Source organism: Nicotiana attenuata, chromosome 3, assembly GCF_001879085.1.
Source record: "Nicotiana attenuata strain UT chromosome 3, NIATTr2, whole genome shotgun sequence".
In the NCBI taxonomy this organism is placed as follows: domain Eukaryota; kingdom Viridiplantae; phylum Streptophyta; class Magnoliopsida; order Solanales; family Solanaceae; genus Nicotiana; species Nicotiana attenuata.
In genome coordinates this window covers 71182844-71206074 of record NC_031991.1, presented here as the reverse complement: position 1 = coordinate 71206074, position 23231 = coordinate 71182844, and the positions used below count along the sequence as shown (strand labels likewise).

General features: G+C 36.5%; 2 protein-coding genes across 9 annotated transcripts; both read right to left on the bottom strand.

Moving 5' to 3' along the window:
- Positions 192-11124, bottom strand: LOC109224078 (zinc finger protein BRUTUS). Its single transcript, XM_019388640.1, has 14 exons — positions 10385-11124; positions 8804-9013; positions 7330-7524; positions 6768-7132; positions 5580-5808; positions 5079-5247; positions 3811-4986; positions 3506-3683; positions 3196-3411; positions 2988-3125; positions 2095-2329; positions 1913-1972; positions 1294-1365; positions 192-740 (listed from the first exon to the last, which is right to left on the bottom strand). Exons 1-14 carry the CDS (start codon positions 10682-10684, stop codon positions 576-578), a joined length of 3708 nt encoding a protein of 1235 aa, XP_019244185.1. The 5' UTR covers positions 10685-11124; the 3' UTR covers positions 192-575.
- LOC109224077 (HBS1-like protein) lies at positions 13098-21391 on the bottom strand. 8 transcript variants are annotated; one of them, XM_019388633.1, is made up of 14 exons: positions 21246-21391; positions 19957-20114; positions 19676-19827; positions 18628-18792; positions 17948-18010; positions 17593-17829; positions 17335-17412; positions 16206-16534; positions 16019-16129; positions 15451-15938; positions 14321-14489; positions 13914-14153; positions 13677-13811; positions 13098-13506 (listed from the first exon to the last, which is right to left on the bottom strand). In XM_019388633.1, the coding sequence occupies exons 3-14, from the start codon at positions 19779-19781 to the stop codon at positions 13375-13377; spliced, it is 2253 nt and encodes a 750-aa protein (XP_019244178.1). In that variant the 5' UTR covers positions 19782-19827; positions 19957-20114; positions 21246-21391; the 3' UTR covers positions 13098-13374. The 8 variants fall into 8 exon arrangements, with proteins under 8 accessions (XP_019244178.1, XP_019244177.1, XP_019244176.1 ...); XM_019388632.1 differs by having other exon boundaries at positions 19676-19823; XM_019388631.1 differs by having other exon boundaries at positions 19676-19800.

The window sequence follows — 23231 nt, the reverse complement described above, 5'->3', positions numbered from 1 at the left end:
AGATGTATACTTTTTTTATCCATGGTGTCAATTGGTTACATGTAAATGAATGATGCTAAATCAGTTCTACAGATGTTAGAAGCCCTAGGTGGTATTCGCCTTCCTTCCACCCTCCAGTTTTTGGTAATCGAAGCATCTTGTTTGTGACCCATTTTTAAGTCTTCTGAAAGCAGCAAACTTGTTTGACAATGAAAAAAAAAATACATTGATTAGAGATCATTAAAGCATTTGAAACAAACGCGAGAATTACATTTGGAGTAGAAATTATCATTGCAACTTTAGACGATAACTATTGAAACAAATTTATAGACTATACATTAGGTATATTACAGTCTCTCTAAGGCTCTAGGGTTAAACTCAAGACCACCTATGAATTTCCTGCCAAAACTTGCCACCGCTGAACTTAAGCTGGTAATAGATCCAATAGCTGTTAACAAAACAGCTGCATGATAATATCCATTCCCTGAAAACTATGGCCTCCTCTTTGCCTACTAATGTCGACACTAGGAGAAAAAGCTTGGTTCTCTGTACATTATTTACAGGTGCAAAAGCTCATCGAACAGTGGAGAGAGTGCTCATTCCTCACTCCTCACTCCTCCACCATTTGAGGTAGGGCAGTCAGAATATGTCGCAGGCGCTTTAACGACTCTGGTGTTGTAAGATCCGCAGGACCCACACTTATGATATAACCAATGGAAGCGCGCCCTGCTTTTCTGTTCACAGTCATTGCAAAGAATATCCTGAATTTGAAATATCATCATATTAGATGGAAGATTAAGGAAAAATACAGATACACCACCAAAGTATGATCACGATATACAAATTCTAACATAGCACCTAGTACCAAATTATATAATGTCCTAATTAGAACAATTACCTAGCAGATCATCAAAATTAAGTACTATCTTTTATGATTTTTTCCAAAATGACTACATTACTGATGTCGAGATCGAGACAGCTAGAAGACTCATAACAACTGCGGCAACAACAGCATCCATTTCTAGTAGAAAACAACATCACTACTCTGGTTGCCAATCTCTTCCCTTCATCCTAAACCTTTTTAAGCTTTACGGAGTAAACGAACGAAATAACTTGAAAGATGACCAAATTATCATGCTATATATGTTTTCCATCTCACCAACATGCCAAAAATTCATGCTATATGTGTTCTCCATCCATCAACATTTTTAATCCAATAACAGCCAACGATTTCTGATCGTTGTGGTACCAAAGATACCAATGCAAGTGCAGAAATGAAAGTAAAATGCACAGAAAAGTTAATTAAGGCAAAACCTGACAACGACTCTGGTACTCCTCTGGAAGAACCTCATTAGCCAGCAGCGCATCGAGCATTCCAAAATAAACCTGGCAAGTATAATATATTTATAGAAACTTTAGGGTACCACTCAAAATGAGCACTTAAAGTATCAAAATCTTTGAGAAGTCCATAGCACCATATACCATCAAGGACAACTTTATGAGTTGCAACAGCTAAATGAATAGGACCATTCCCCCCCCCCCCCCCCCCCCAGGAGGCACCTGAACTACCCTCCCAGGAAAGTCAAGAACAAGGAAAAGAGAAAGAGATACAATGAGGAGAGGCACCTCCCACAAATCAAAAAAATAATAATTGAATTTTAAAAAGGTGGGAACTCTTCGTAACCGCTGTGTAATTAAATGTCAAAAAGCGATCATAAAAACTAGGACTACATGTCACTCGACAAATAACAAAAAATGTGACAAATTTATATGAAAGTGTTGCTTATGGGGGAACATGGGGGCGAAAAAAGAAAAGAGAGGGATGGGGTTTCTCTCGCTTTTGGCATAGCAGCTTCACCATCTTTTGTGCTTGAAGGCAACAGTTGCAGCCTAAAAGAATTAATATAAAAGGAGATCACTAGGAATTTCTTACCGCCATATTACCCATGGATTTGCTGCATATCGGACAAACGTAGTTACTGCAAGCATATGCCTGGTAGAGAGAGCATGGTTAAAATTTTAGTGAGCTTAAATCAAATAAATCAGTTCCTCAAAATTCTTTATAAGTCAAAGGATATATATGTCAGAGCACAAAGTACAAGATTGATTTTTCACCTGAAAGCAAGCTGAGTGCATGTAATGCCCACAACGCAGAGGTCTAACTGTAGCACTTGAAGTAAACAAAAACTCACAGCAGATGGGACAATTTATTTCTAAAGCCTTCTCCAAGCACTTGTGCTCTTTCAAACTTATTCCCAGACAACAATTGCATTTCATGCAATGATAAAAATCAATTCCGAGACCATTTCCAACACGACACAAGTTGCAAGAGGGGCAGTGATATACCGGCCTGATACAGAAAATAGGCATTCAGTAGAGGAAAACTGCCTATTCTCACACAAGTTTCACAGAGAAATGAAAATTTCAATCTCATTTTTCGCTCGAGAGAGTGGAAAAGATGTTGTTAGGGTAGTTTGGTTCACATACTAGTTATTGTTGGAATTATAAAGTCATAATTATATATGCATAGAATAATATTGAAGGTATTTTCATGCGGTGAATAATAATGTAGGTATTGGGTAAATAATAATACATAGAATGTTAGGATGGAATTACTTACTTTAAGAGCATTTGGGCTTTAAATAGCTCATATTTTTATTGCTAATACATGTATCCTTATTCCTCGTTCTATCACGCATAAAATAATAACTCCCGCATAACTTACTGCAGATATTATATAGTACTACCAACCAAAAAATGCATTACTTGTGCAGGGATCATATTTTTCTTAATAACATATGTAAGAGAAAAAACGTATCATCAGGTGGTATTGTCAAAAACTACTATGGATCTAAGGTCACTAGCTGACATAAAAAAGACCATGTCATTCTTCATCCAGTAATTCAAGTACACTTAAATGATGCACTCAAACGGATAAACACGCAAAGTAGGATGTAAACAACACATTTATGTCAAACTCTAACAAGAAGCTAAGTTGACTCGTCTACCTCTCATCGTCAAAGAATTTGCATATACTGCAAAAGTACTTTGACATGGAAAATCCATTGCATGAGGGTGTCGTGCAGCTAGGTCCAATTGCTTGAACTTTCAAACAACGCATGCACATCATCTCTACTGTTGCTTTCCTGAAAAAAATGTAGACATGAGATGTAAAGAACCCAACTGCAACCTTAGGTATTTCTAGCTAAGGTTTACCTGTCCATTGAATGGTCGCTCACTTCATCATGGCAGAATCTGCATGTAAACAATTTTCCACAGCAAGCTGCACGAAGTTTGCAGTTTCTTTTGTAGTGCTCACATCCAAAAATCTGCTTCTCTGGATCTCGAAAGGACGGTGAACACCCAACATCTTCACTACAAGAAACTTCTTCTGTTGATGCTTGTGATTTCTGCTGAGAGGCTATCCAACGGCTGAGTACATAGAAAAATCATCCAGATGCGGTTTACTGTTGATTTATGTATAGATTTTGCAACAGATAAAAAGAGCAAAAAGAAGCAGACAAACCTAGTCATCAGATTTTGAATTAAATAAGATTTCCTTCTTGGATCAAGAGTTGAATCCCTGTTAACTTTTCTAATCTCCGACTCAAGTTCTGTTTGATTCATACGGAAAATGTCTTTCCATCCGGGTTTGAACATATGGTCACTCTGGTCCAAGCCTTCATGAGAATCAACAACTGAACCTAGTATTTTTCAAGGAACAAATGTTACCTCCATTGAATGCATTAACGGTCAAGCCATAAATTAAGCTCTAAACTGCAGTTCCAAGAGCAAGATACACAAAGAAATAAGTGAGGGCATAACACTAACCTCTGTTTGTATTGCTAGTTTGCAAGGCTTCAGGCTGTGCAGATGTTTCAGGAGTTCGTCTCCAACACTCGTTGAGCCATTCGCTGAACATGGTGTTTTTAGTAGCCTGCTTTAATGTGTCCATCATCTTATTCTGCTCATCCTGAGTAAGAGCAGAAGTTACCCAGGGCAACATTGATTGAAGTACTTCAGCTCCTGTGCTTCCAATTATACGACCAACAATGATGTCTTGCTCCTCCACAGAGAAATGTTTGCCAAACAGTGGCCACAACTCAAGTTCTTCTCTAAATATATGTTGATCCAGGCTTACTCTTATTGATTTACACATTCCTTGAACCTTTGTGGCAAGCTCATTGTATTTCCTTATGTGATCCCTATCACTTAAGCCCATAGAGTCATCCTTCAGCCCTTCATGAAGCTTCGAAAGATCATTGAGGGCAGATGAAATGTCTTCAAACAATTTTTCCTCCTGCTTATGGTCTAAGGTATAGGAGTGAGACACATTGTGGAGTGCTTCTTTAGATTCAAGTGCAGGGAAAACGATTTCATCCTCAGCATTGCTGTGGGCTCTGTACAAACCCCAAAGCAACCGGAATCTTCCAATGAACTGCCGAAGAAAAGCTTCATGACAGTCACTAAGCTTACTAGATTCAACATCAAGATACTCCAAATCTTTTCGTATCGCCTTATGAAATTTGAATATTGTGTCAATAGGATGCACTTTATGGTTGGGTTGAGAAGAGGTACAATCTGTCTCCCATGTAAAGAGGCTTGAATCAAGAGAAGGAGCGGTAGAGCTGAAGGTCAGCGAACGAAGAGATTTTGGAGTGGATATAGTAGTTCGTCCCAGATTATTATCACTGACTCCCAATCCTGGGACACAGCATGACTGATCATTGCAAGATATATTACAAACATTTACACCCTTAGATGAGTCCAATGTATTTTCTTTTGTGCAAATTACGGCAAGGTTTCTTTTGGATGGCCTCTTAGAATCATCAGTATCGACTGAGAGTAAACATAGACAAGGTGCTCGAATATAAGATTCTTCAATGTCAGTAAATCTTTTAACAGCGCAGCAACCAGTGACACTAGAAGACAAACATACACCATCTGTACGTCCTTTACATGCCCAACCAACAAATAGGGTTACCAAAGCAGAATCATGTGCTGAAGCTGCAAGGGTAGAATTCAATTCCATAATTCAGTAAAAAACACAACTGCTGGCATATCAACTGCTCTAGCAACGAAACTATTCGGCTGAATACCTGCCAGCTGCAAATTTTTTAAGAATTTTCTGGCTTCATCTTCAGACAGTGATCCAACTAGCCAGGGTAAGACTCGCTCTATCAACTTCAATGGCATTAAACACAAGCTTTGGTACAACAGTTTCCTCTGTCTATCCGGGGTAAAATGCTTTCGAGCAAGCGGAAGGACCTGGAGATGGAGGACAAGACAAATATGCTTTAGCTTTGAAGGACATTTTTGCAGACATGGGTAGAAGTCATGCAATAGCTCTTAACAAAATTATACTAGAAAGTAGGTGTGAGTCCAAGAGAAATCCATCAGACAGTAAGCAGATCAAGACTCTGGAGCTTATTGAACCAACAGAGACAGTTCATACTTTTGGGACTTACACCTCGCAATTTTATTCACCTTTGGCCATGGTAACGTACAATGAGACACATAATAACTCTTTTTATCAGTAATGAGACACATAATAATTTTAATAATTTCAGTAAGAACAATAAATTTATAATGAATCCCACCTGAACTTCTTCATTGTAGAAGTGCCGTTTGATTGTCTCAATAATTAAGTCGGCTTGCGAACATAATTTGGAGAAAAACTCAGCAGCTGAAGTGGAACTGATTTCTGTGCTTTGAACGCTCTCAATCAGACAACGAAGCTCATTAAATTGACTTTCTTCTTCAGCATGCTCTTGGAAAAAGGAAAGTCCTCCATCTACAGCAGGAAATATGACCTTGTCCTCGGCAACACTGCCATAAGGTAAATCTAAAGGTTAAAGTTTCAGTTGAAACAGGAACATAAAGCCCGCTTTTGATGTTGTGGATGTGAATTCTTATGTCAGCAACAGTAATTGCCCATATTACAGTTTCTAACATTAAGCACGACTAATAGTGAGGGATATATTACTCAAGTAGAATGCTATGCAACTGTCGGACAGGCTCCAAAATGTCAGAGAGGAGCAAGATTAGCTCCATTAACTTATTCAAAAGAAAAAGGTCAAAAAGAATTACTTTACCAGTATCTGGAAACCACCTTATTTTTTAAATTCTTGTTTTGCAACTAATGGATTGTGCTTTCACTTTTTTGGGGGATAAATAACTAAAGATCTCTAATATTTAACAATCTGTTAAGAAACTTTCAGAAATCAGCAATTTTCTTGTCCCACTACCTCAGTAATATAGCATACAGAAGACGTCCAAAGGGCAGTTTGTGATCATCATCTAAACTCTTTAAGACTATTGCAGCGACACGTCAACCATCAGTTTGACCCATTATACACAAGTAAAATTTATGTCTTCATAGGCAACAAACAATTTCCTCTCTTTCCCAAAAGCTCTACTTTTCGGTCATGAAAAATAATAAACCATATCAGAATTTCATGACTAAATCCAGTCAAGGAGAGTGTCAATGATATGGTTGCTTCAAGAAGCAACAAATAGGTGATCTGGTATAAGCCAAAAAGTATAGAAAAGAAGAGAAGTCAGTTTGCAGCATATATGATTTGATGAAATAGAGATCATCATGAAAGGACCAGAAGACTCATCTATTACATATCTATGTCTTTTCATTAAAAAGAGATTAAAATAAAAACGACAGCATGGAATACACAGAATCTTCAGTGAAATTTTAAAATTGCCTTTTTAATTTCATAATCTTTGTCGAATTTCTATATTTTAACTAATGAAGCAAATTTTTCATAGACCAATACCTGTGAAATATGCAGACTTCAGCGATAAACTGAAGTTTCACATAGAAAGGTGCCAAATTAGAAAATTCTCCAGCTAACTCAATTCTTCTAGCCTCTGCTGCTATCTCATCTAGCTCTCTCTTAATAGCATTATGCCAATGCAATACTTCATCTATTGGGTTTCCATGATCAGTATCACAAGTATCACCTTTTAGCCCGAATTTCCTTTTCCCAGTGCTGGAAGATTCACACGCACACTTTACCTTTCCTGACGCACAAGAGACTGTGACAGAGTTAAAATCCATAGAACATTCCAGCTCAGCATCGATATCATGCCCACTAACTGCAGTGACACACTTTCCACCTTCCATCCAGGTGAAAATTACCTTCAAAAGAAAGAAGCATAGCAAACAACACTTTTAGAGGGAAAATTAGAGAAAGACAAGCGAGCGCGCGTGCACACACACACGCACAGAGAGAGAGAGAGAGAGAGAGAGAGAGAGAGAGAGAGAGAGAGAGAGCAAAAATATTGTTAGCATCTACACATTAACACACACACACACACACAAAAAAAAAAAAGAACCTGCTGGAGAAGCTTCTCTTTTGGAATAATCATAGACAAGCACTTGTGCATACTCTTGAGCTCATCAGGAGATATAGAAGATGAAAGCCAAGGAAGGAACTTTTTCATCATATAGACAGGAATGCTACAAAGGAACTGCCAAACAAGTGATGCCTGCTCATCATTTGAGAACTTCTCAATGAGCAAAGGAAATACCTGTCAGGAACATTTGATTGAGTCAACAAACATGTAAACTATTTGGATTTTCAAGGTTGCTTCTGATTTAATGAGATCAAAACTGACATCACATAGGACACAAGAACTATGCTACTTTGAAATCCAAAAGGACCTAATAACCCAAGTACTGACCAGTCATGTTACACAAGCTATATCAAGACACCTGTGTACTCTAGGGAAAACCCAACCCTTCTGTAAGCAACCAAGCAATGAAAAAACAAGATGAAACTAGGCTAACCAGTCATCAATCCTCTCAGGCGAGGGAAATGTCAAAAGAGTAACAGTCCCACACAAAACATACATATCTACCTGTTCTGAGAAGCAACAAAGCTCACTATCTGCAAACTTGACTTAATTAAGTGCAACGAAGCAATTTAAGGCATATCAGTGGAGAACAATACAGATCTCGTACGAAGTTTAGCAACTCTAAGTGTAAAAGGAAGCACATAGAGAGATGTTCAGACTTGATATAGTAATAAAACTATTCTATGAATTTGTCTTAAACTCTTTTTAGATGGAAAAATTCAACGAAATAAACTAATAAGCTCATGACGAAAAGTCAACAGCAGGAGATCTATTTGAAACCTCAACAAATATCAGGCAACTATGACAAAAAATAGGTACTCCACCCTTTTGTTTGTCTGTCTCGTTCTTCATCTTCGCCGGTCAAAATGGAGACTTGGAGTACCAAATTTGTACCATATGGAATATTAAGGAGATCTTTTTCACCTCAACTTACTTTTAAGACTGAGGGGGGAAACCAACAATAAAAGGAGTACAGAATTGGTGTAGGTTACGCATGGGTTGCCCCAATTCCAACTCATTTTGAAAATGAGTTGTGCCCTTGTGCTGATGATCCACTAATTGATTCAAAATTTAGGTGACCAACCCTATTAAACTACTGCTGAAACCGGTCAGGTGTCCAAAACACCAGCACAAGACAAGCCATCACACCTCCGAAGGCTACACAAGTTGGGATTTGCCTTCTTTATGGTAGAATTCTGATAACTAAGATTGCTTCTCCGCTCAAGTCATCTCGCGGCTAATACAGATTAGGACATGGAAGAAATTGCATACTAGGAGAGGAGTAAATATACTGTAACATCACTCACAGGAAAACAAATATAGTTTCTGATTTTGGAACAAATAGCAGGTGTAACAACTGACAACAGAGATGGTCCATGAAAGATAGAAATGGTCCATGAAAGTTGTGGAATCCTTAAACATGAAACTTAAGCAATGTTTCCTAGGAGAATACCTGTTCTTCCTCTTTCGACATGTGCTGACAAACAGAGGTTTGCAATGCCCCAGTACAAGATGCCAGCTCTCGTGGAAAACTTTCATAGTTATGCTTCTCAGAATTTAAGAGCTCAAAAAGGTGGTCGAAAAGATCACTTTCACCTTTATGCTCTAAGGAGTATGTTTGTGCTACATTCTTCACGCGTATATCAAGAGCTGGAAAGATCACCTGCAATTGTTATAATCATGCTATCATTTGTAGCAAAGGCACACACGAGGAGACATTTATAAAAGTAGACAAACTATGAAACTAAGAAACATGTCAACTGCAATATTATGAAAACTAAAGTTTCAACAGCTTATGAGGCATGACAAAAGAAATTCAATCATCCACGGTAATCTTTTTTTATAATCTAGAATGATTTTCGTCACATGTTACATGAAGTTGATGTCAAATTTACGAAGAAGTATGCCATTAAGTATCCAGAAAATCACCCAACTGTCTATAGAAAATGGAACATTAACTCCAGAAGTACAGTCGAAACAAAAGACCTCGTTCAATTTTTTATGTTGGTCTTCCTCCTCGTTCAAAAGTCTTCAGTTTCTTTCTTGCCAAATGACCCAAAATGCACAAAGAGTGTTGTCTTCCAAAATCGCGTCCTTCCTAGTCTCTATTCTCTCTTCCCTCCAATTTTCCATAACTTCCCCAACTTCTTTTAGAATGTACAAGCCATATTAAACAAAGACTACAAATGACCAGACAAATACTTTGGAAATTAAACAGTATGGGGTGAGTGTCATATAGATGGAATCTACATATCTAAACAGGACTTTGACATTAACCTCAAATATACCAAGCCAATATTGCTTAATCTTTTTTTAAAAAAAAAAAAAATCAAACAGACTACCAAATGGAAGTACAAGACGTCCACAAAATTGGCAATAACTAGCACCAAGGTCCACTATTTTAACCATTAGAACCATCATGGCATCCAACATATAAACCAGGTGAATCTATCTCAACAAGATGTCAACCCTTAATTTTCAGTAGAAGAAGTATGGAATTTATATTCTAATTGCCATATTGGCCTGATAAAGGGATTGCTTTAACAGTCTGTTGGGCTTGTTGAAGATTCTTTTGCTCATGAAACAAGGTATAACATACTTAGCATTAGCTATAATCAGATTGCTCAAACTGCAGCTAAGACCGTCATAAGAAGTGCCAAGAATTAAAATCATCTCATATCTAAACATTTCATTCGGGAAACGGAGTGAGAAGTATTGATTACATTAAGATGATAGTGTTTGCCAAATAGAAAACAGAATAGACAGTAATATACAAACATGTAACCAAATCACTAGTCATAGGGAGACGCATAGAGCAGGGCAACAAGTAACATGAAGCTCTCTAAAGATTCAACAGAAGCACACCATCGGAAAATGAAAAGAGATTAACAACTAGCAAGGAACTTAATAGAATGACTCAATAGCAATTCCGTATACATAAGAGACGATGTCACAGGCTACAACTACGTTTGAGCAGCGAAAAAAATTAAATGCTAGTGGAACAGACAAAAAAATAGAGATGTTAAAGTCGGACCTCATCCTCAGCATGGGAATGGTGCTTGTAAACTGATCTAAGAAAACGGTAACGCTTGAGCAACGGCTGTATGTCGGCCAATTGTCCCGTAGCATACGCTAAAGCCGAACGGTGAAGTGCGTCAAGCTCCAGCCGAATTGCCTTGTGAAAGAAGAGAAAAAACAGAATAGGAGAATCCTGCTTTGTACTCTCCTTGTCCAAAACTCCGCTGGAAGCGGACGTAGAAGAATCCACAGCATTGACTGCACCACCACATAAAACCGCTACTCCTCCACCTCCTTCTCTTCCCTGAGCCGCCATTCTCCACAGTTCCTAACCCTAATTTCTTCAAAATTCTCAACAGTTCTCTGTCTCTCTACGTCTAAATGTGCAAAAAAATGACTCTTTCTGCTTTCTCTTTTTATCCTTATGGTCCTCCGCAGAAAGAAAAAAAAAAGCAACAAATCACACATACACACACTAAATTTTCTCTCTTCTCTTTCTGTGTGAATTCAGAGATTCTGTTGCAAGTTGTTTTCTACTATGGAAGAAATTTGCATCCTTTTCCAGAAATCTCTACATGCTTGACTATATGTGCATATATATACGTAGTTAATTTTTGTTTATCTGTATACGTAGTTAATTACTTACTATAAATATTTGTACACATAAATAAGAATAGAATTAGATGGAGATTACATTAATTATTTATGATAAATAATAGTAGGTGTAATGGAATTAGATGGAGATTTGGTTCGACGGTGAAAGGAAGGATTCCTAGTTGTGGATGAGAACTGGTGGAGTACTTTTCAGACGAGTTGACCCGGATCCACGTGGCGAAAGATATAGAGCCCGTTTGGCTTAGCTGATTTAGAGTAGCTCATAAGCATTAGGTGCTGAAAAGTACTTTTAACTGCTGAAACTGATTTAAAAAAATAAGCAGTTATGTGTTTGAATAAAAGTGCAGAAATTAATAATATGCAGCTGAAGAACTGGGTATACGAAGAGTTTTGTTTTAAAATAAAATTTTTAGGAATAAAATAGTAAATATTTTAGTCAAACTTAAACTCCTTATAAGCTGAAATTTAATAAGTTGGGAGAGACCAACTTATGACTTTTGGTTTATTTTTAGCTTATATGCACTTAACTTATAAACACTTTTAATTTTACCAAACGCGTAAATAAGCCAAAAAGTACTTATAAATTAATTTGACCCGCTTATAAGCTTAGCCAAACACCCTCATAGCCACGTTGGATTTACTTTGTTTGAAATAATGTCGTTTAAAGGTTAAAAAGGAGGGCTGATTTTGTCGTTTTATAGCAGGCCGTCAGATTATACCCACAAAATCAGAAAAGTATTATGTCATGAAAAAAGACGAGTGCAGAAATATGTGTGGACGAGGAACAAAAAAGCTTTTTAATGGATGAGATTTTCCAAATTGGTTGCTGATTACTTTTATTTTAAATTAGGGAATATACTTTAGCAGTTTTTGGGGTTTGTTTACTTTTAGTTGCATCATTTTAAACCATTTGACCTGAAATTTTGCAGAGGTGAGAGCACTCGTCGGTATGGACTCTTTTGTGCTAATTTAATTTAAAGTACAGCTCATTGCATAAAGTATTCCGTAATATTCATACAGGATCCAGAGAAGAATCGCATCCCTTGGGATATGATGTAAACAGTCTATCCTAATACAAGCATTAATGGTTATTTTCACGGTTCGAATTTGTATACTATAAGTCACTCGAAAATAACTTTACCGTTACTCCAGAATTCCAGGTTGGACTTTATTTGGTGCTACTTTAGTTGTTTTCATTTATTTATTTTTAAAGTTGTCGTTAGCAAACGACAAAAATAAACAAAAGACGTTCGAACAAATAAAACTTTCCTTTTGGTCTGAAGAAGGCATCTCATTTACCAAATGTATTCAACTCTCTTGGTCCCAAAACTGCCCAAACAAATGGGTTATTATCTGGCGAAATACGGAACTAGTAAATTACTAAATAAAAGTGCACCAAATTATATTAACCAAAATTGGAATCGATATAAGTCAGCAGTTCACTTAAATTACTAGTAATGGGCTTTCTTCCTATGGGATTCAAGAGACTAGAAGGACCATCAATATCCTTTTTTCTAAGGGAGAAATTCAAAAATAACTAGATTAACAAGTGGTCATTCAAAAATAGCCACAGTTTCAAAAGCAATCGAAATTTAGCCATTTTTCATGTAAAGATAAATCTGAACAAAAACACTGTTCAAAATCCAAAAAACACTCCAGCATAATATACTGGAGTTCCAGCATAAGTATACTGGAACTCCAGTATATTATAATGGAGTTACAGAGTGCTCCAATCTCCAATATATTATGCTGGAACTTTTCGCGTGTTGGAGTTCCAGCATAACATGCTGGAAGTTCATACACAGGTACACCGATCTCCAATATATTATGTTAGACCGGTCCCTGTTGCAGCAAAATAGTGGCTATTTTTCAATGACTTTGCAAACGCGGGCTATTTTTGAATGACCGATCCGGAAATTGGCTAGCCCGTGCTATTTTAACTTTTTTTAATCTCTTTTATACTCTGAATTGAAAATAACACTTCTCTCTTTGGAAAAAATTAATTTATAATTTAAGGCACGCAAAAAGCTTGTGCAGAGAGTGTGGAACGGAATAGAATGACCTACCAACCTCTGACTAAACAAAGTTATACATTCGCTATACACGTTCTCAAATATTAAAACTTGCCGAAAACGCATACCATACTTGTGCACCTAATTAGAAAGAATCAAAGTTGTCCCTTTCACAACTAGTGCGTTTACACTTTTCTTGAGTAAATTATACATAAATACATTAACAAAGAAACTAAATAAGATTAGAGTTCGATTAAAGAACAAGAAAAGGAATCCTATCAGAATAAAGGTAATGTACATGTAAAGATTGACCAGCCCCAGAGAGAAAAAGGAGGTACCCGTCACTTTACAAGCTCTTATTCTGGTATTGGAAGTTTCGTTATTCCTTCTTCACTATAATTCTAGTCACCAGACCAAGAGCAACGGTTCTTCCAGATGACCTGAGGGACACCATTCCGAGAGCTTTACAATTAGAATGCTCGTCGATGCAAACCATCCCTTGCAAAACCACCTAAATTATCACAAACAAGCTATCGAGATGAGTAATCTTTTTGCTGTTAAACTAATGAGCCGGTTTTCAACTTATACATGGAGGCAGAAGCACATTACCTGCTTCACCCCATCCAAAGAAAAAGAAAAAGAAATACAAAAAAAAAGTATGATAGTTTTTTAGTCAAAAACCTCAATTATAGCATTCTGCTTTGCCAGAAGACATCGAGGTGATTTCTTCGTCTCCTTTCCGGTCTTCGGATCAAGCAATGACAAAATCCTCACAACTCTTGCAGCCTCCTTAGCATGGTGTACAAGAAATTCCAACTGCATAGTTCCAGATATCTCTATAATCATTGGCTATACATAAGACATGGGACGGAAAATCTCTGAAAATTTTCACTGGAGTAATCCACCAAAGGATGGTACCTGAGAGCCAATTAAAATTGGAATGGAATTGTCCAGGATGAGAACCTTCAGTTCCAAATGATTTGCAACTGGAACAGGAAATTCAGGGTGGCACAAGACACCCCCCGCCATCACGTGATTTGCATCAATACCTTGTAGGTTGATAGTGACACTGTCTCCTGCTTTTGCACTGTTACAAACCTGAGAATCACGTTCCAAAGAACGCACTGCTGCCATTTTTCTCGATGGCATAACTAAAACCTGGACATGTTCACAACTCGGTGTTAAATGCATAGATATTAGTCTGTCAAGTAAGTCAAAACAAATTTGCAGACATAAACCATTAGGTAAGAAATGACTCCCAAAAGCATCTGTTACATAGAGGAAGAAAGGGTACAAGAAAGGAATTCTTTAGTAGTCTCCAGTACCTTATTTCCAGTTTGAAGAGCTCCCCTCTCCAACTTACCGCATATTGACACTTGTCCCTGAGATTGTGCCCTTACAACATCACAAATCGGCAATAAGAATGGCTTCGTGTAATCTCTTTGAGGAAGTTGGAGAGAGTCTATTGCATCCAATAGGCAAGGACCTTGGAACCTGCAAGTTTTGAGAGTCATGTTCATACTTCATGAGTTTGTCAAGAATCAAGGCAACAAGGGTACCTCAACTAATTTATGTTAAGCCAACTAAATTTTTTGGATAAGACAATATCAATCAAATGCACCTCAATCCCAAATTAATTGGATTCAGACAATTGAATCCTCCATTTCCATTCCGCTCTATTCAAGTCTATTTCATTTGAATACTAAATAATATCTGAAGCAGATTGGAGCTTCTTAAAATTAGAAGTTCTCTAAATCTCAAACTTATCTATATATGGGATGAAGTTCTCTGACCAAATAACACACTCTTGAAAAACATAAATCTAATGTGAGCACAATATAACTATTATCCAAAAATGAATGCAAGCACAATACCTCAACTAGTTGGTATTGCCTAAATGGATCTATTATTTTCAATGTATTCTTTTCTTAGCTAAGTCGGCACTAATTCTAGAGATTGTAGGTTCTTTAGGACAATTTCCCTTGTCATTTTATGTCTGCCTCATCCCTTTCATCATCTTCAATCATCATATTTGCGCGACCTACTAACTGGTGCACATGGAGGTCTATGCAGGATATGGTGAATAATCTCAGGCGACATTCTATCATTTTGTTCTCTATGTGTGCTCTTTGTTGAATGTGTCATCTGTTATCTGTATATCTACAAGATTCATCTTATGGATTATGTTGGATCTTAGAGGTCCAGAATTCACTTCCATATACATTGTAGAACTACAATTACTAAGCAAAATTTAACTCATTGCACAATCTTCATCTTAACAAGTAAATTAGACCTTTAGGTTATTTATATCTAGGAAGACACTTGCTATTTTAAATTTCAGCTACTTGTTATTTAGAACTCTTTGTTAACTATAGTAAGGTTGTGCTTTCGTAGACCCACACACCCGTACCACAAAAACAGGGAGGAAAAGGAGGATGTTGGCTAGTAGGCTAACCAGGATGACAACCGTGCTTCTGATGGACCGGTCACCAAATTTTGGTTTTCCATGGCACTTACGGGAATCCATGCTACTGAAGAATCTTTAAACTTACAAGCACGGAGAAATGTGCCTAATTGTTTCTTAATTGCATTAAATCGTTCTTTGGAGTATCCCACTGCGTCCATTTTGTTAACAGCAATTATAATCTGATCCACCCCAAAGCTTTTGATAAGTTGTGCATGCTCCCTCGTCTGACCTCCAGTAGCATCAATACCTGCTTCAAATGCACCTACTGAAGCATCAATTACAAGAATTGCTGCATCTGCTTGTGTTGCCCCTGATATCATATTTGGGACAAAGTCCCTGTGACCTGGGGAATCAAGCAGAACAACACGGTAACATTTTGTGTTAAAGTAGGCAACGCCCACTGTCATAGTTATCCCCCTCTCTCTTTCTTCAGCACTCTCATCCAACGCCCAAGCATAAGCAAACGACCCTTTTCCCTGATAAAATAGACAGTAGACTTGTCAATAAACTTGTAAAGATTTGAAAGTATCATACAAAAAGGATGAAGAATATTCACTTGTAGCTTGGCCTCTTTTTCATATTTGTGCATTTCTTTCTGGGATATCCGCCCCAAAAGGTGTAGCAACCTTCCTGACAGCGTTGACTTCCCAGAATCCACATGGCCAACCTACATATAGAAAATTTTGCAACTAAAAAGCAGTGTAATATAAATTAAATCAAGAAAATGTAAACGAAGGACTTACAATTGCAAGATTTAGCTGGTTGAAGTTATCTTCTATTTGAGGAGGCTGTACACTTTTCTGAGGCTTATTCTTTGAGCTTGATGTTGCACTGTCACTCTTTCCAGTATCCACACTGTGAGGCTTTGATGAAATAGACATATCGTTCAAGCTGCTTGTAACACCATCATTTCCCCTAGTTTTCGAGGAAGAATCACTATCCTTCAAATCATCTTTTGCTAATGATGTGTCTGAGCTTGGATGCCCTTCAGCAGCCAAATCTTTTTTAACTTCAGTACTTAGTTCTTCGTTATTTGATGGGACATTTAACTGTAAGACCTTGTCAGTATCAGCTGAAAGGAGACCAAGAAAGCAAATAAAAGATGTCAAACTATATATATATATATATATATATATATATATGTATATGTATATATATAATGCATAAGAAAACAGTTACACAACTTAGTATTCAATACAAACCTAGAAAAGGGTATTCGTGAACCCCAACCTAAGTTAGACAGGGAAAAGAAAAGGGGAAAAAAGGTTTCGTGAAAAGCACTAAATTAACAGTTCCACAGATATATCTAAATGAATTCTAAGACTTATATTGGGTTTACAAGAAATTTAGGCTAATCATACTGAGTTTATTTGGCAAACCACTAGAAAAAACTTAAAATGCCATGTATTTACTCAATCTTCCAAGGAGAAGAGTAAGAAGATAGTGGTGGACAAAAAAAATAAGGAGCATTTTGTGCAACCTGGAGGGAAGGAGCAGTAAATAATTGAAAAAACATGATTCACATCACTGTCCAGTTGCAATTCAGAGGGAACAACCAGACACCTTTGCTCTCTCACATAAATTCTCAAAAAAGAGAGAGATCTTTTCGACTAGGAGGTCACTTGTAGGGAACCCTCTATCAAGGCTCCATCTTCTTCAACTAGGCCAATGGAATAACGGTTGATGCATTAGTTCCCTGATTGTAGGTATTTTCTTTTCAATTTCTAATTTATATTTGCAGTTAACTAAAGCGAGTGCAACTCCACCATTGACTCCACGGACTCCAATTCTAGAAGCACTCTTGCCCTAACAAGAGAACACCTTAAGGAAATAGGATGCAAAATAATTGAATCAGAAGCATGAATACAGTACCTTTGGGACGTAATCTGGATGGTATTATTCCACTCAGTACTGAATCATCTGGAGACTGGGAGTCAAACTTGAAAGGTACTGCACCATCATTAGCATATGTGAGAAAATGAATTAAAAGCAAAGATGGCCAAATACCGAACAGAGATAGAAGTACCATAATGTAGCAAACACAATTTTTCAAGCAAAGGGGAGGAAAAAAAAAGGAAGTGCACAATTTATGTCTATAGACTGGCATCCTGGGCTGGAGCATGTGCAGACCTATATCAATCTTGCAATGGCTTTGAGAGCAAAAAGCTCTGAGTAAATCATGAAAATGTCCACACATATTTCCAGGCTTGTAGAGGTTAAAGCAGTCTTCGGTCTTAAAAGAGTAATTCTGTGCTTCAAAATTTACAGCCTTTTTTGGTTGCTGAAGCAGCAGTGATGCAAACAGAGACTTGGCCATTACAGATGCTCCAGAATCTTTACATATGCCACCAACTGCATGGGAACCATCTACTCTATGAAGCAGCAGGCAGACCACACATGAAACAACAAGCAAAACAGATAAAATCTATATATAATGATGTAAAAATAGGTATTTTGTCAATATAAGATAGGGACCCTTGATAACCTTTAAAATAGGCAGACCAAGAACAGTGTGGAAAATGCCCAAAACCTTCAAATAAGAATTGCTCTGTAGAAGGTAGATAAATAAAGCATGAAATAACATTAAGAGATGGACTACCCATGTAATACTTCCATTTCCCTAGCCTCCAAAGAAAATGGTTTCTCATGTTCTGTAATATGCTTTGGTGCATAGAGCAAGTAAGCAAAGCAGTTCACATGTTTACTAAATGGTAACGACAAATTTCATAGAGACAGCATACAAGTGCAGCAATAGCTATAAATATACCATGAAATAACATCAAGCAGAATGTGACCAAAGGACTACCCACAGGAAAAGTTCCTCTTCCCAGCCCCAAAAAGAAAATGCTTTCTCATGCCCTGGCCCATACTGCTAGTATTCACAAGTGTACTATAGGGTAGTACCAAATTTCACAGAGAACATATATAGACCAACAGACAAGTTAGCTATAAGGAAAGCATGAAATAACATCAAGGAGAATTGTAACCAATCCCATGGAAACAGACAAACAGTTCCCTCTCACGGGCGCCCCCAAAAGAAAATATTTTGTAATGAAGATGGAAAATACACTTAGCAAAGCTGTATATAAGTGTGCTAAGCATAGTAACAAATTTCACAGAGACACACATATATAGACACTGAGGACAGTTTCATGAGTTGCTAACCTGCATCTTCTTTGCTGCCGGCACAACTTTTGACCAATGGATGACGAAGGACTCCACATATATCACATGCATTCATAGTATATTCATTATCAAATGTGCAAATGGGACAACGCCAAACCCCAATGTTAACCAACTCCTGTTTTGACCTTGTTTCTGGTGGCGTACCTGTAGCAAGTTATTAAAACACATATTGACTTCTTCAAAGTGCTCTTAGCATTTAAAGGGTGTCACTATTTCCAGGACGTAAGATCATGGTATTCAACCATAAACATTTAACTATGCAAATAAGAAATCTCATTGATATTTCCTGTGTTCTCTTGTAACACAGTCTAACTGGCTGAGAACTTAATGGTTAAACTGATTTATTTGTTATACCAATAAGCATAGAAGAAATTATAGTACTAGTTGCGAGCTTAGTGTTGTGAGGAAAACATCGCATTAAGGACCTCAATATAAATGGTCAGGAAGTTGCATAGGATATCATTATCTGTAGAAGAGTACCAAAAATTTTGGGATATTCCAGCATGGGAGGCAAAATTTGAGACGCAGGGGATGTAACTTTTTGAGAGTCCTCCAAGAAGTTAAGCAATCATATCTAAAGCCTGGAAATAGTTTAAAGTAACTTTTTAAGTATTTTTATCCTTCTACGAATCCCAGTGAGTAGTACAGAGCATCCCCATAGAACAATACATGTTCTCCACCAACCTACTTCAAGAAACATAGTCAACAAAGGAATGATAAAACATTAATGGTGGCTGTAACAGTTCAGAGAAAAACAACACAATACAGCAAGTCATTGCAGTTTAATGGACAATACTATGAATTTCTACCTTGCAGAAATGAGTTTGGAAGTAAATAAAATACTTCTATTCAAATATGACATTGACAAGGGTAAGTCAGCATTACAAAAAGTAATCTCAGTATGATTAATGCCTTCTGCTATTCTTGTTAATTAAGGGCTTGAGGGGAGATGGAACGGAATTATGCAGCCTCGAGGTCTTAAGCATTGGAAATCTCTCAAGCTCTCTAGAAAGGCTGAGGTACTCACCATCTTCCTCTGCATAACCACACCCATCATCATAGTCATAACCGTAATCTTCATAGTCATCAAAATCTTCCTCGTAATTAACTCCATAATTTACCTTACGAGGCATGGTGATCTTTCAGCTATGCCTAAAAATCATGTACTTGAGTCACTGTCTTGATAAATCAAAAACCAGATTATCAAAGTTGTGACATAAATGTGTAATCCCAGCAATTCCAACAGTAAAACAGAACAAAATTCTCCTTTATCACGCTGAAATAAAGTTGAATAAGAATGTAATTTACCTTGAAGATGATGACTTCATTTGGAAAAACATCTCCCAACTGATTAAAGCACCAGGAAATCCTATCCCGATCCGTGCAGAAAATCCATAAAATCCATGCAGAAGCCAGGAAGACCTTCTCTGATTGTGCTGAGTGTGGGAGAAGAAGATTAATGTTTCCTGTCCAATCAAAGAAGTGACTACATTGGAGAAAAAATCAAATTAAGTTTATTCATAAAGTCATCCTATCTCTGCTCAGCAAGTGACACAGCTTTTCAATCCATTGAAACAAGCTCTCGGAAGTAAGATAGAAGAATTATGAATTCCAATAAATTTGCTTTGCAGGTATTCAATGGATGAGCAATGTCATATGCAAGATATATCTGCCAGTTTCTGTGTTTCCTTCTACTGTTTGTTTCCATTCCTTGGAAGAGCCGTGAAGTTTAAGAGTTAACTAAGAGCCCCAATGGAGTAGAATCCAACTAGCTCGTCACCTTAGTAGTTACAAAAGTATAAGAACCAATGGCCACTAGCACACTAGAAACATGAAACCCTTAAGGGGTTGTTTGGTTGCAGAGCGGGATATCCAAAGGATTGTTATCCCACATCTAATGTGGGATAGTTAATACCACCATTGTGTCAGCTAATACCCATAAAAACAAACACGGGATAAATACAATCCCAAATTCTATCAGGTGATTATAATCCTAATCCCGCTAATCAAACTAGTGTTTAATATGTCAGAAAATATCTTCAGGAAAATGAGTAAGTCACTTTCTGAAAAATATTCTTGTGTTTGGTTTCAACAACAACAAACCCATTATAGTCCCAGACGTGTTTGGTTAGCGAACAGATAATATTTCAGTGTTAAAAAATTTCATTGTGCTTTGATGAACTTTTTTAGTATTAAGGGGTTGATAAACTGTTGTGTCCGACCGTAAAACTTTGTCTAGCCAATACAAGATCTAAGATAGTCCCTAAAAAACATAATTAGTTCAATGTATTTATTTTCAAGTAATGAGAATTAGTTATTAGTATTAATAATATACTGAAGAACAAGAAAACACAATGCAGGGGTACTATAGGCCAGATAAGTAAACCCGAGTGATATAGCATTATCAAGGCGGTTGTGAGTCAGTTCAATGCTTAAGTAAAATTCAAATCAAAAGACAAGAAGCCGAACTGCGTAACAAGTAATTAGGAAGAAACACACACAATGGACAGCATAAAAATTGTACTTAATTTGAAGAGGGAAATCAAATTGTCAGATGGAGTGAGCGGAGGATAAAGAATTTCGAATCGTAAGCTTACTGCTGTCAACTCCGGCCAAGAACAAGAATCGGAAAAATTCAGTGTTCGAGAGGTGTGATTTTGCTGTAATCCCTGGACAAACCTTTCTTGCTTCCTTTATTTCGGTTTTACGCCTTTCTGTTTCTTTTAGTTTTGGGAAATTTCCTAAATACTGAACCACGGGTGAAAAAGGAGAAATAGAATAGCGCGGTTAATTGAAAATAATTAAACTTTTGCTTCGAGTTATTAATAAAGTCTGATCTTGTTCCTTATAATAGTTACCTAAGCATATTTAACAATCAATTAATTAAAATATATATATATATATATATATATATATATATATATATTGAATGAAAATATGTGATAGTTGGACTAATATGGAGTAAAAAGTAAGATTTAACATGAAATATTAGCAATTAAATGATTTAGTACTTAATCATTCGTTAAATTTATGAAGATCATAAGCAAATAATTAAAGTTGCATAAATCAATTTATGAGATGTCCCCCTAAGGGACAAGAAGTGCATATGCTAATTAATTAAAGATTAAATATATTTAATCAAATAATTAGCAAATCAGAATTTATATATGAAGGGAAAAAATGCACACTAAAACTTTGTTGTATTCACCTCACTTGTTTAAATTTTGCAATGAGTACTTGTTTGAAATAAAAAGAGATTATAACATTTAAAGATAAATTTTTTTGTAACATTCTATTCAATTGTAACATAATTATTATCTATTATGTTAATCGATGTGCATGCTTTTGAATTGCTTCACATGTGGCATGTTAATTATCGGATTTCTCTAATGGCCCTTCTTTTTTTTTCTCGGTTTAAGTTCTGAATTAAGTTAAGCTTTGGAAAAATAATATTTTTCCATAAATTATTTAATTTTACAAATTAAAATAGATTATATATTATAACGTCAGCATTATTTTGTAAGAAAAATAATCAATTAAGAATCAATGAACAGTAGTTATAAGGAACCAATATATTGGCTTTTTAGAAAGGAAAATCAAAAAGGGTCAAAAGCAATAAAAAGTAATTTTAAGAAAAAAAACAGTTAACAATAAAGTAAATTCAGATTTCCATGCCAACTGGGGAGTACTAAGATGATTGGATGAGAGGTTTGTGCTTAAGAGGAACTTAATATTTAATAACCAACTAAAGGACACTTTTGAAATATTATAAATAATTTATCATTTAGACAAGCTTTATGAGAAACTTTGGTATTCTGCACTCCTTGTAAGTCTTTAACTAATTATTTTTCCTTTTTTTTCTTCTAGTAAGTTTGATATTAAGGAAATTACCTTAATCGACCAAGTAGGAGGTAGATTATTGATCATAGGTTGATGTTCCTGCATTCACACCTCCTTTGAAATCGGGAATTTTTTCAATTTAAGTAACATTATTCGAAATGAGATTATTTATTGATTCAGAGTCGCCACTTGGAATAATTATACGGTGTCCCAAGTCACCGGTTTATTTTAAATCCCAAATCGAGGAAATTTGACTCCGTTTAAAGTCTGCGAAAATCAGAAGACCGGGTAAGAAATTCTGTTAACCCGTGACCGTGAGAAGGTGTTAGGCACTCCCGAGTTCCGTGGTTTTAGCACGGTCGCTCAACTATTAATAATTGGCCTAATTATCTGATTTTTTACATGTTTTAGAATCTATTGTGCATTTTTAACTTTATAACCGCTTTTATTTATTTATGTAGTTTGTTTGAACAAGTCGCGATGTCGCGCACTTGTTTGTTTTTGTACATATTGCGAATCGCGTCACGGGAACGTACCCACGATCTACAACATTTTTATTTATTTATTATTGTTCGAAGTTATGGTCAGGTCACATGAAATGCGCACCCGAATTGGGGATTATATATCACGACTATGCCACTGGAACCATACCCATAGCCGTGATGATTTAATTACGCGCCTAAAGCAACCTACGATGTTTATGGTTTAATTAATCCATCCTAAAATTTGAGATTATATATGGA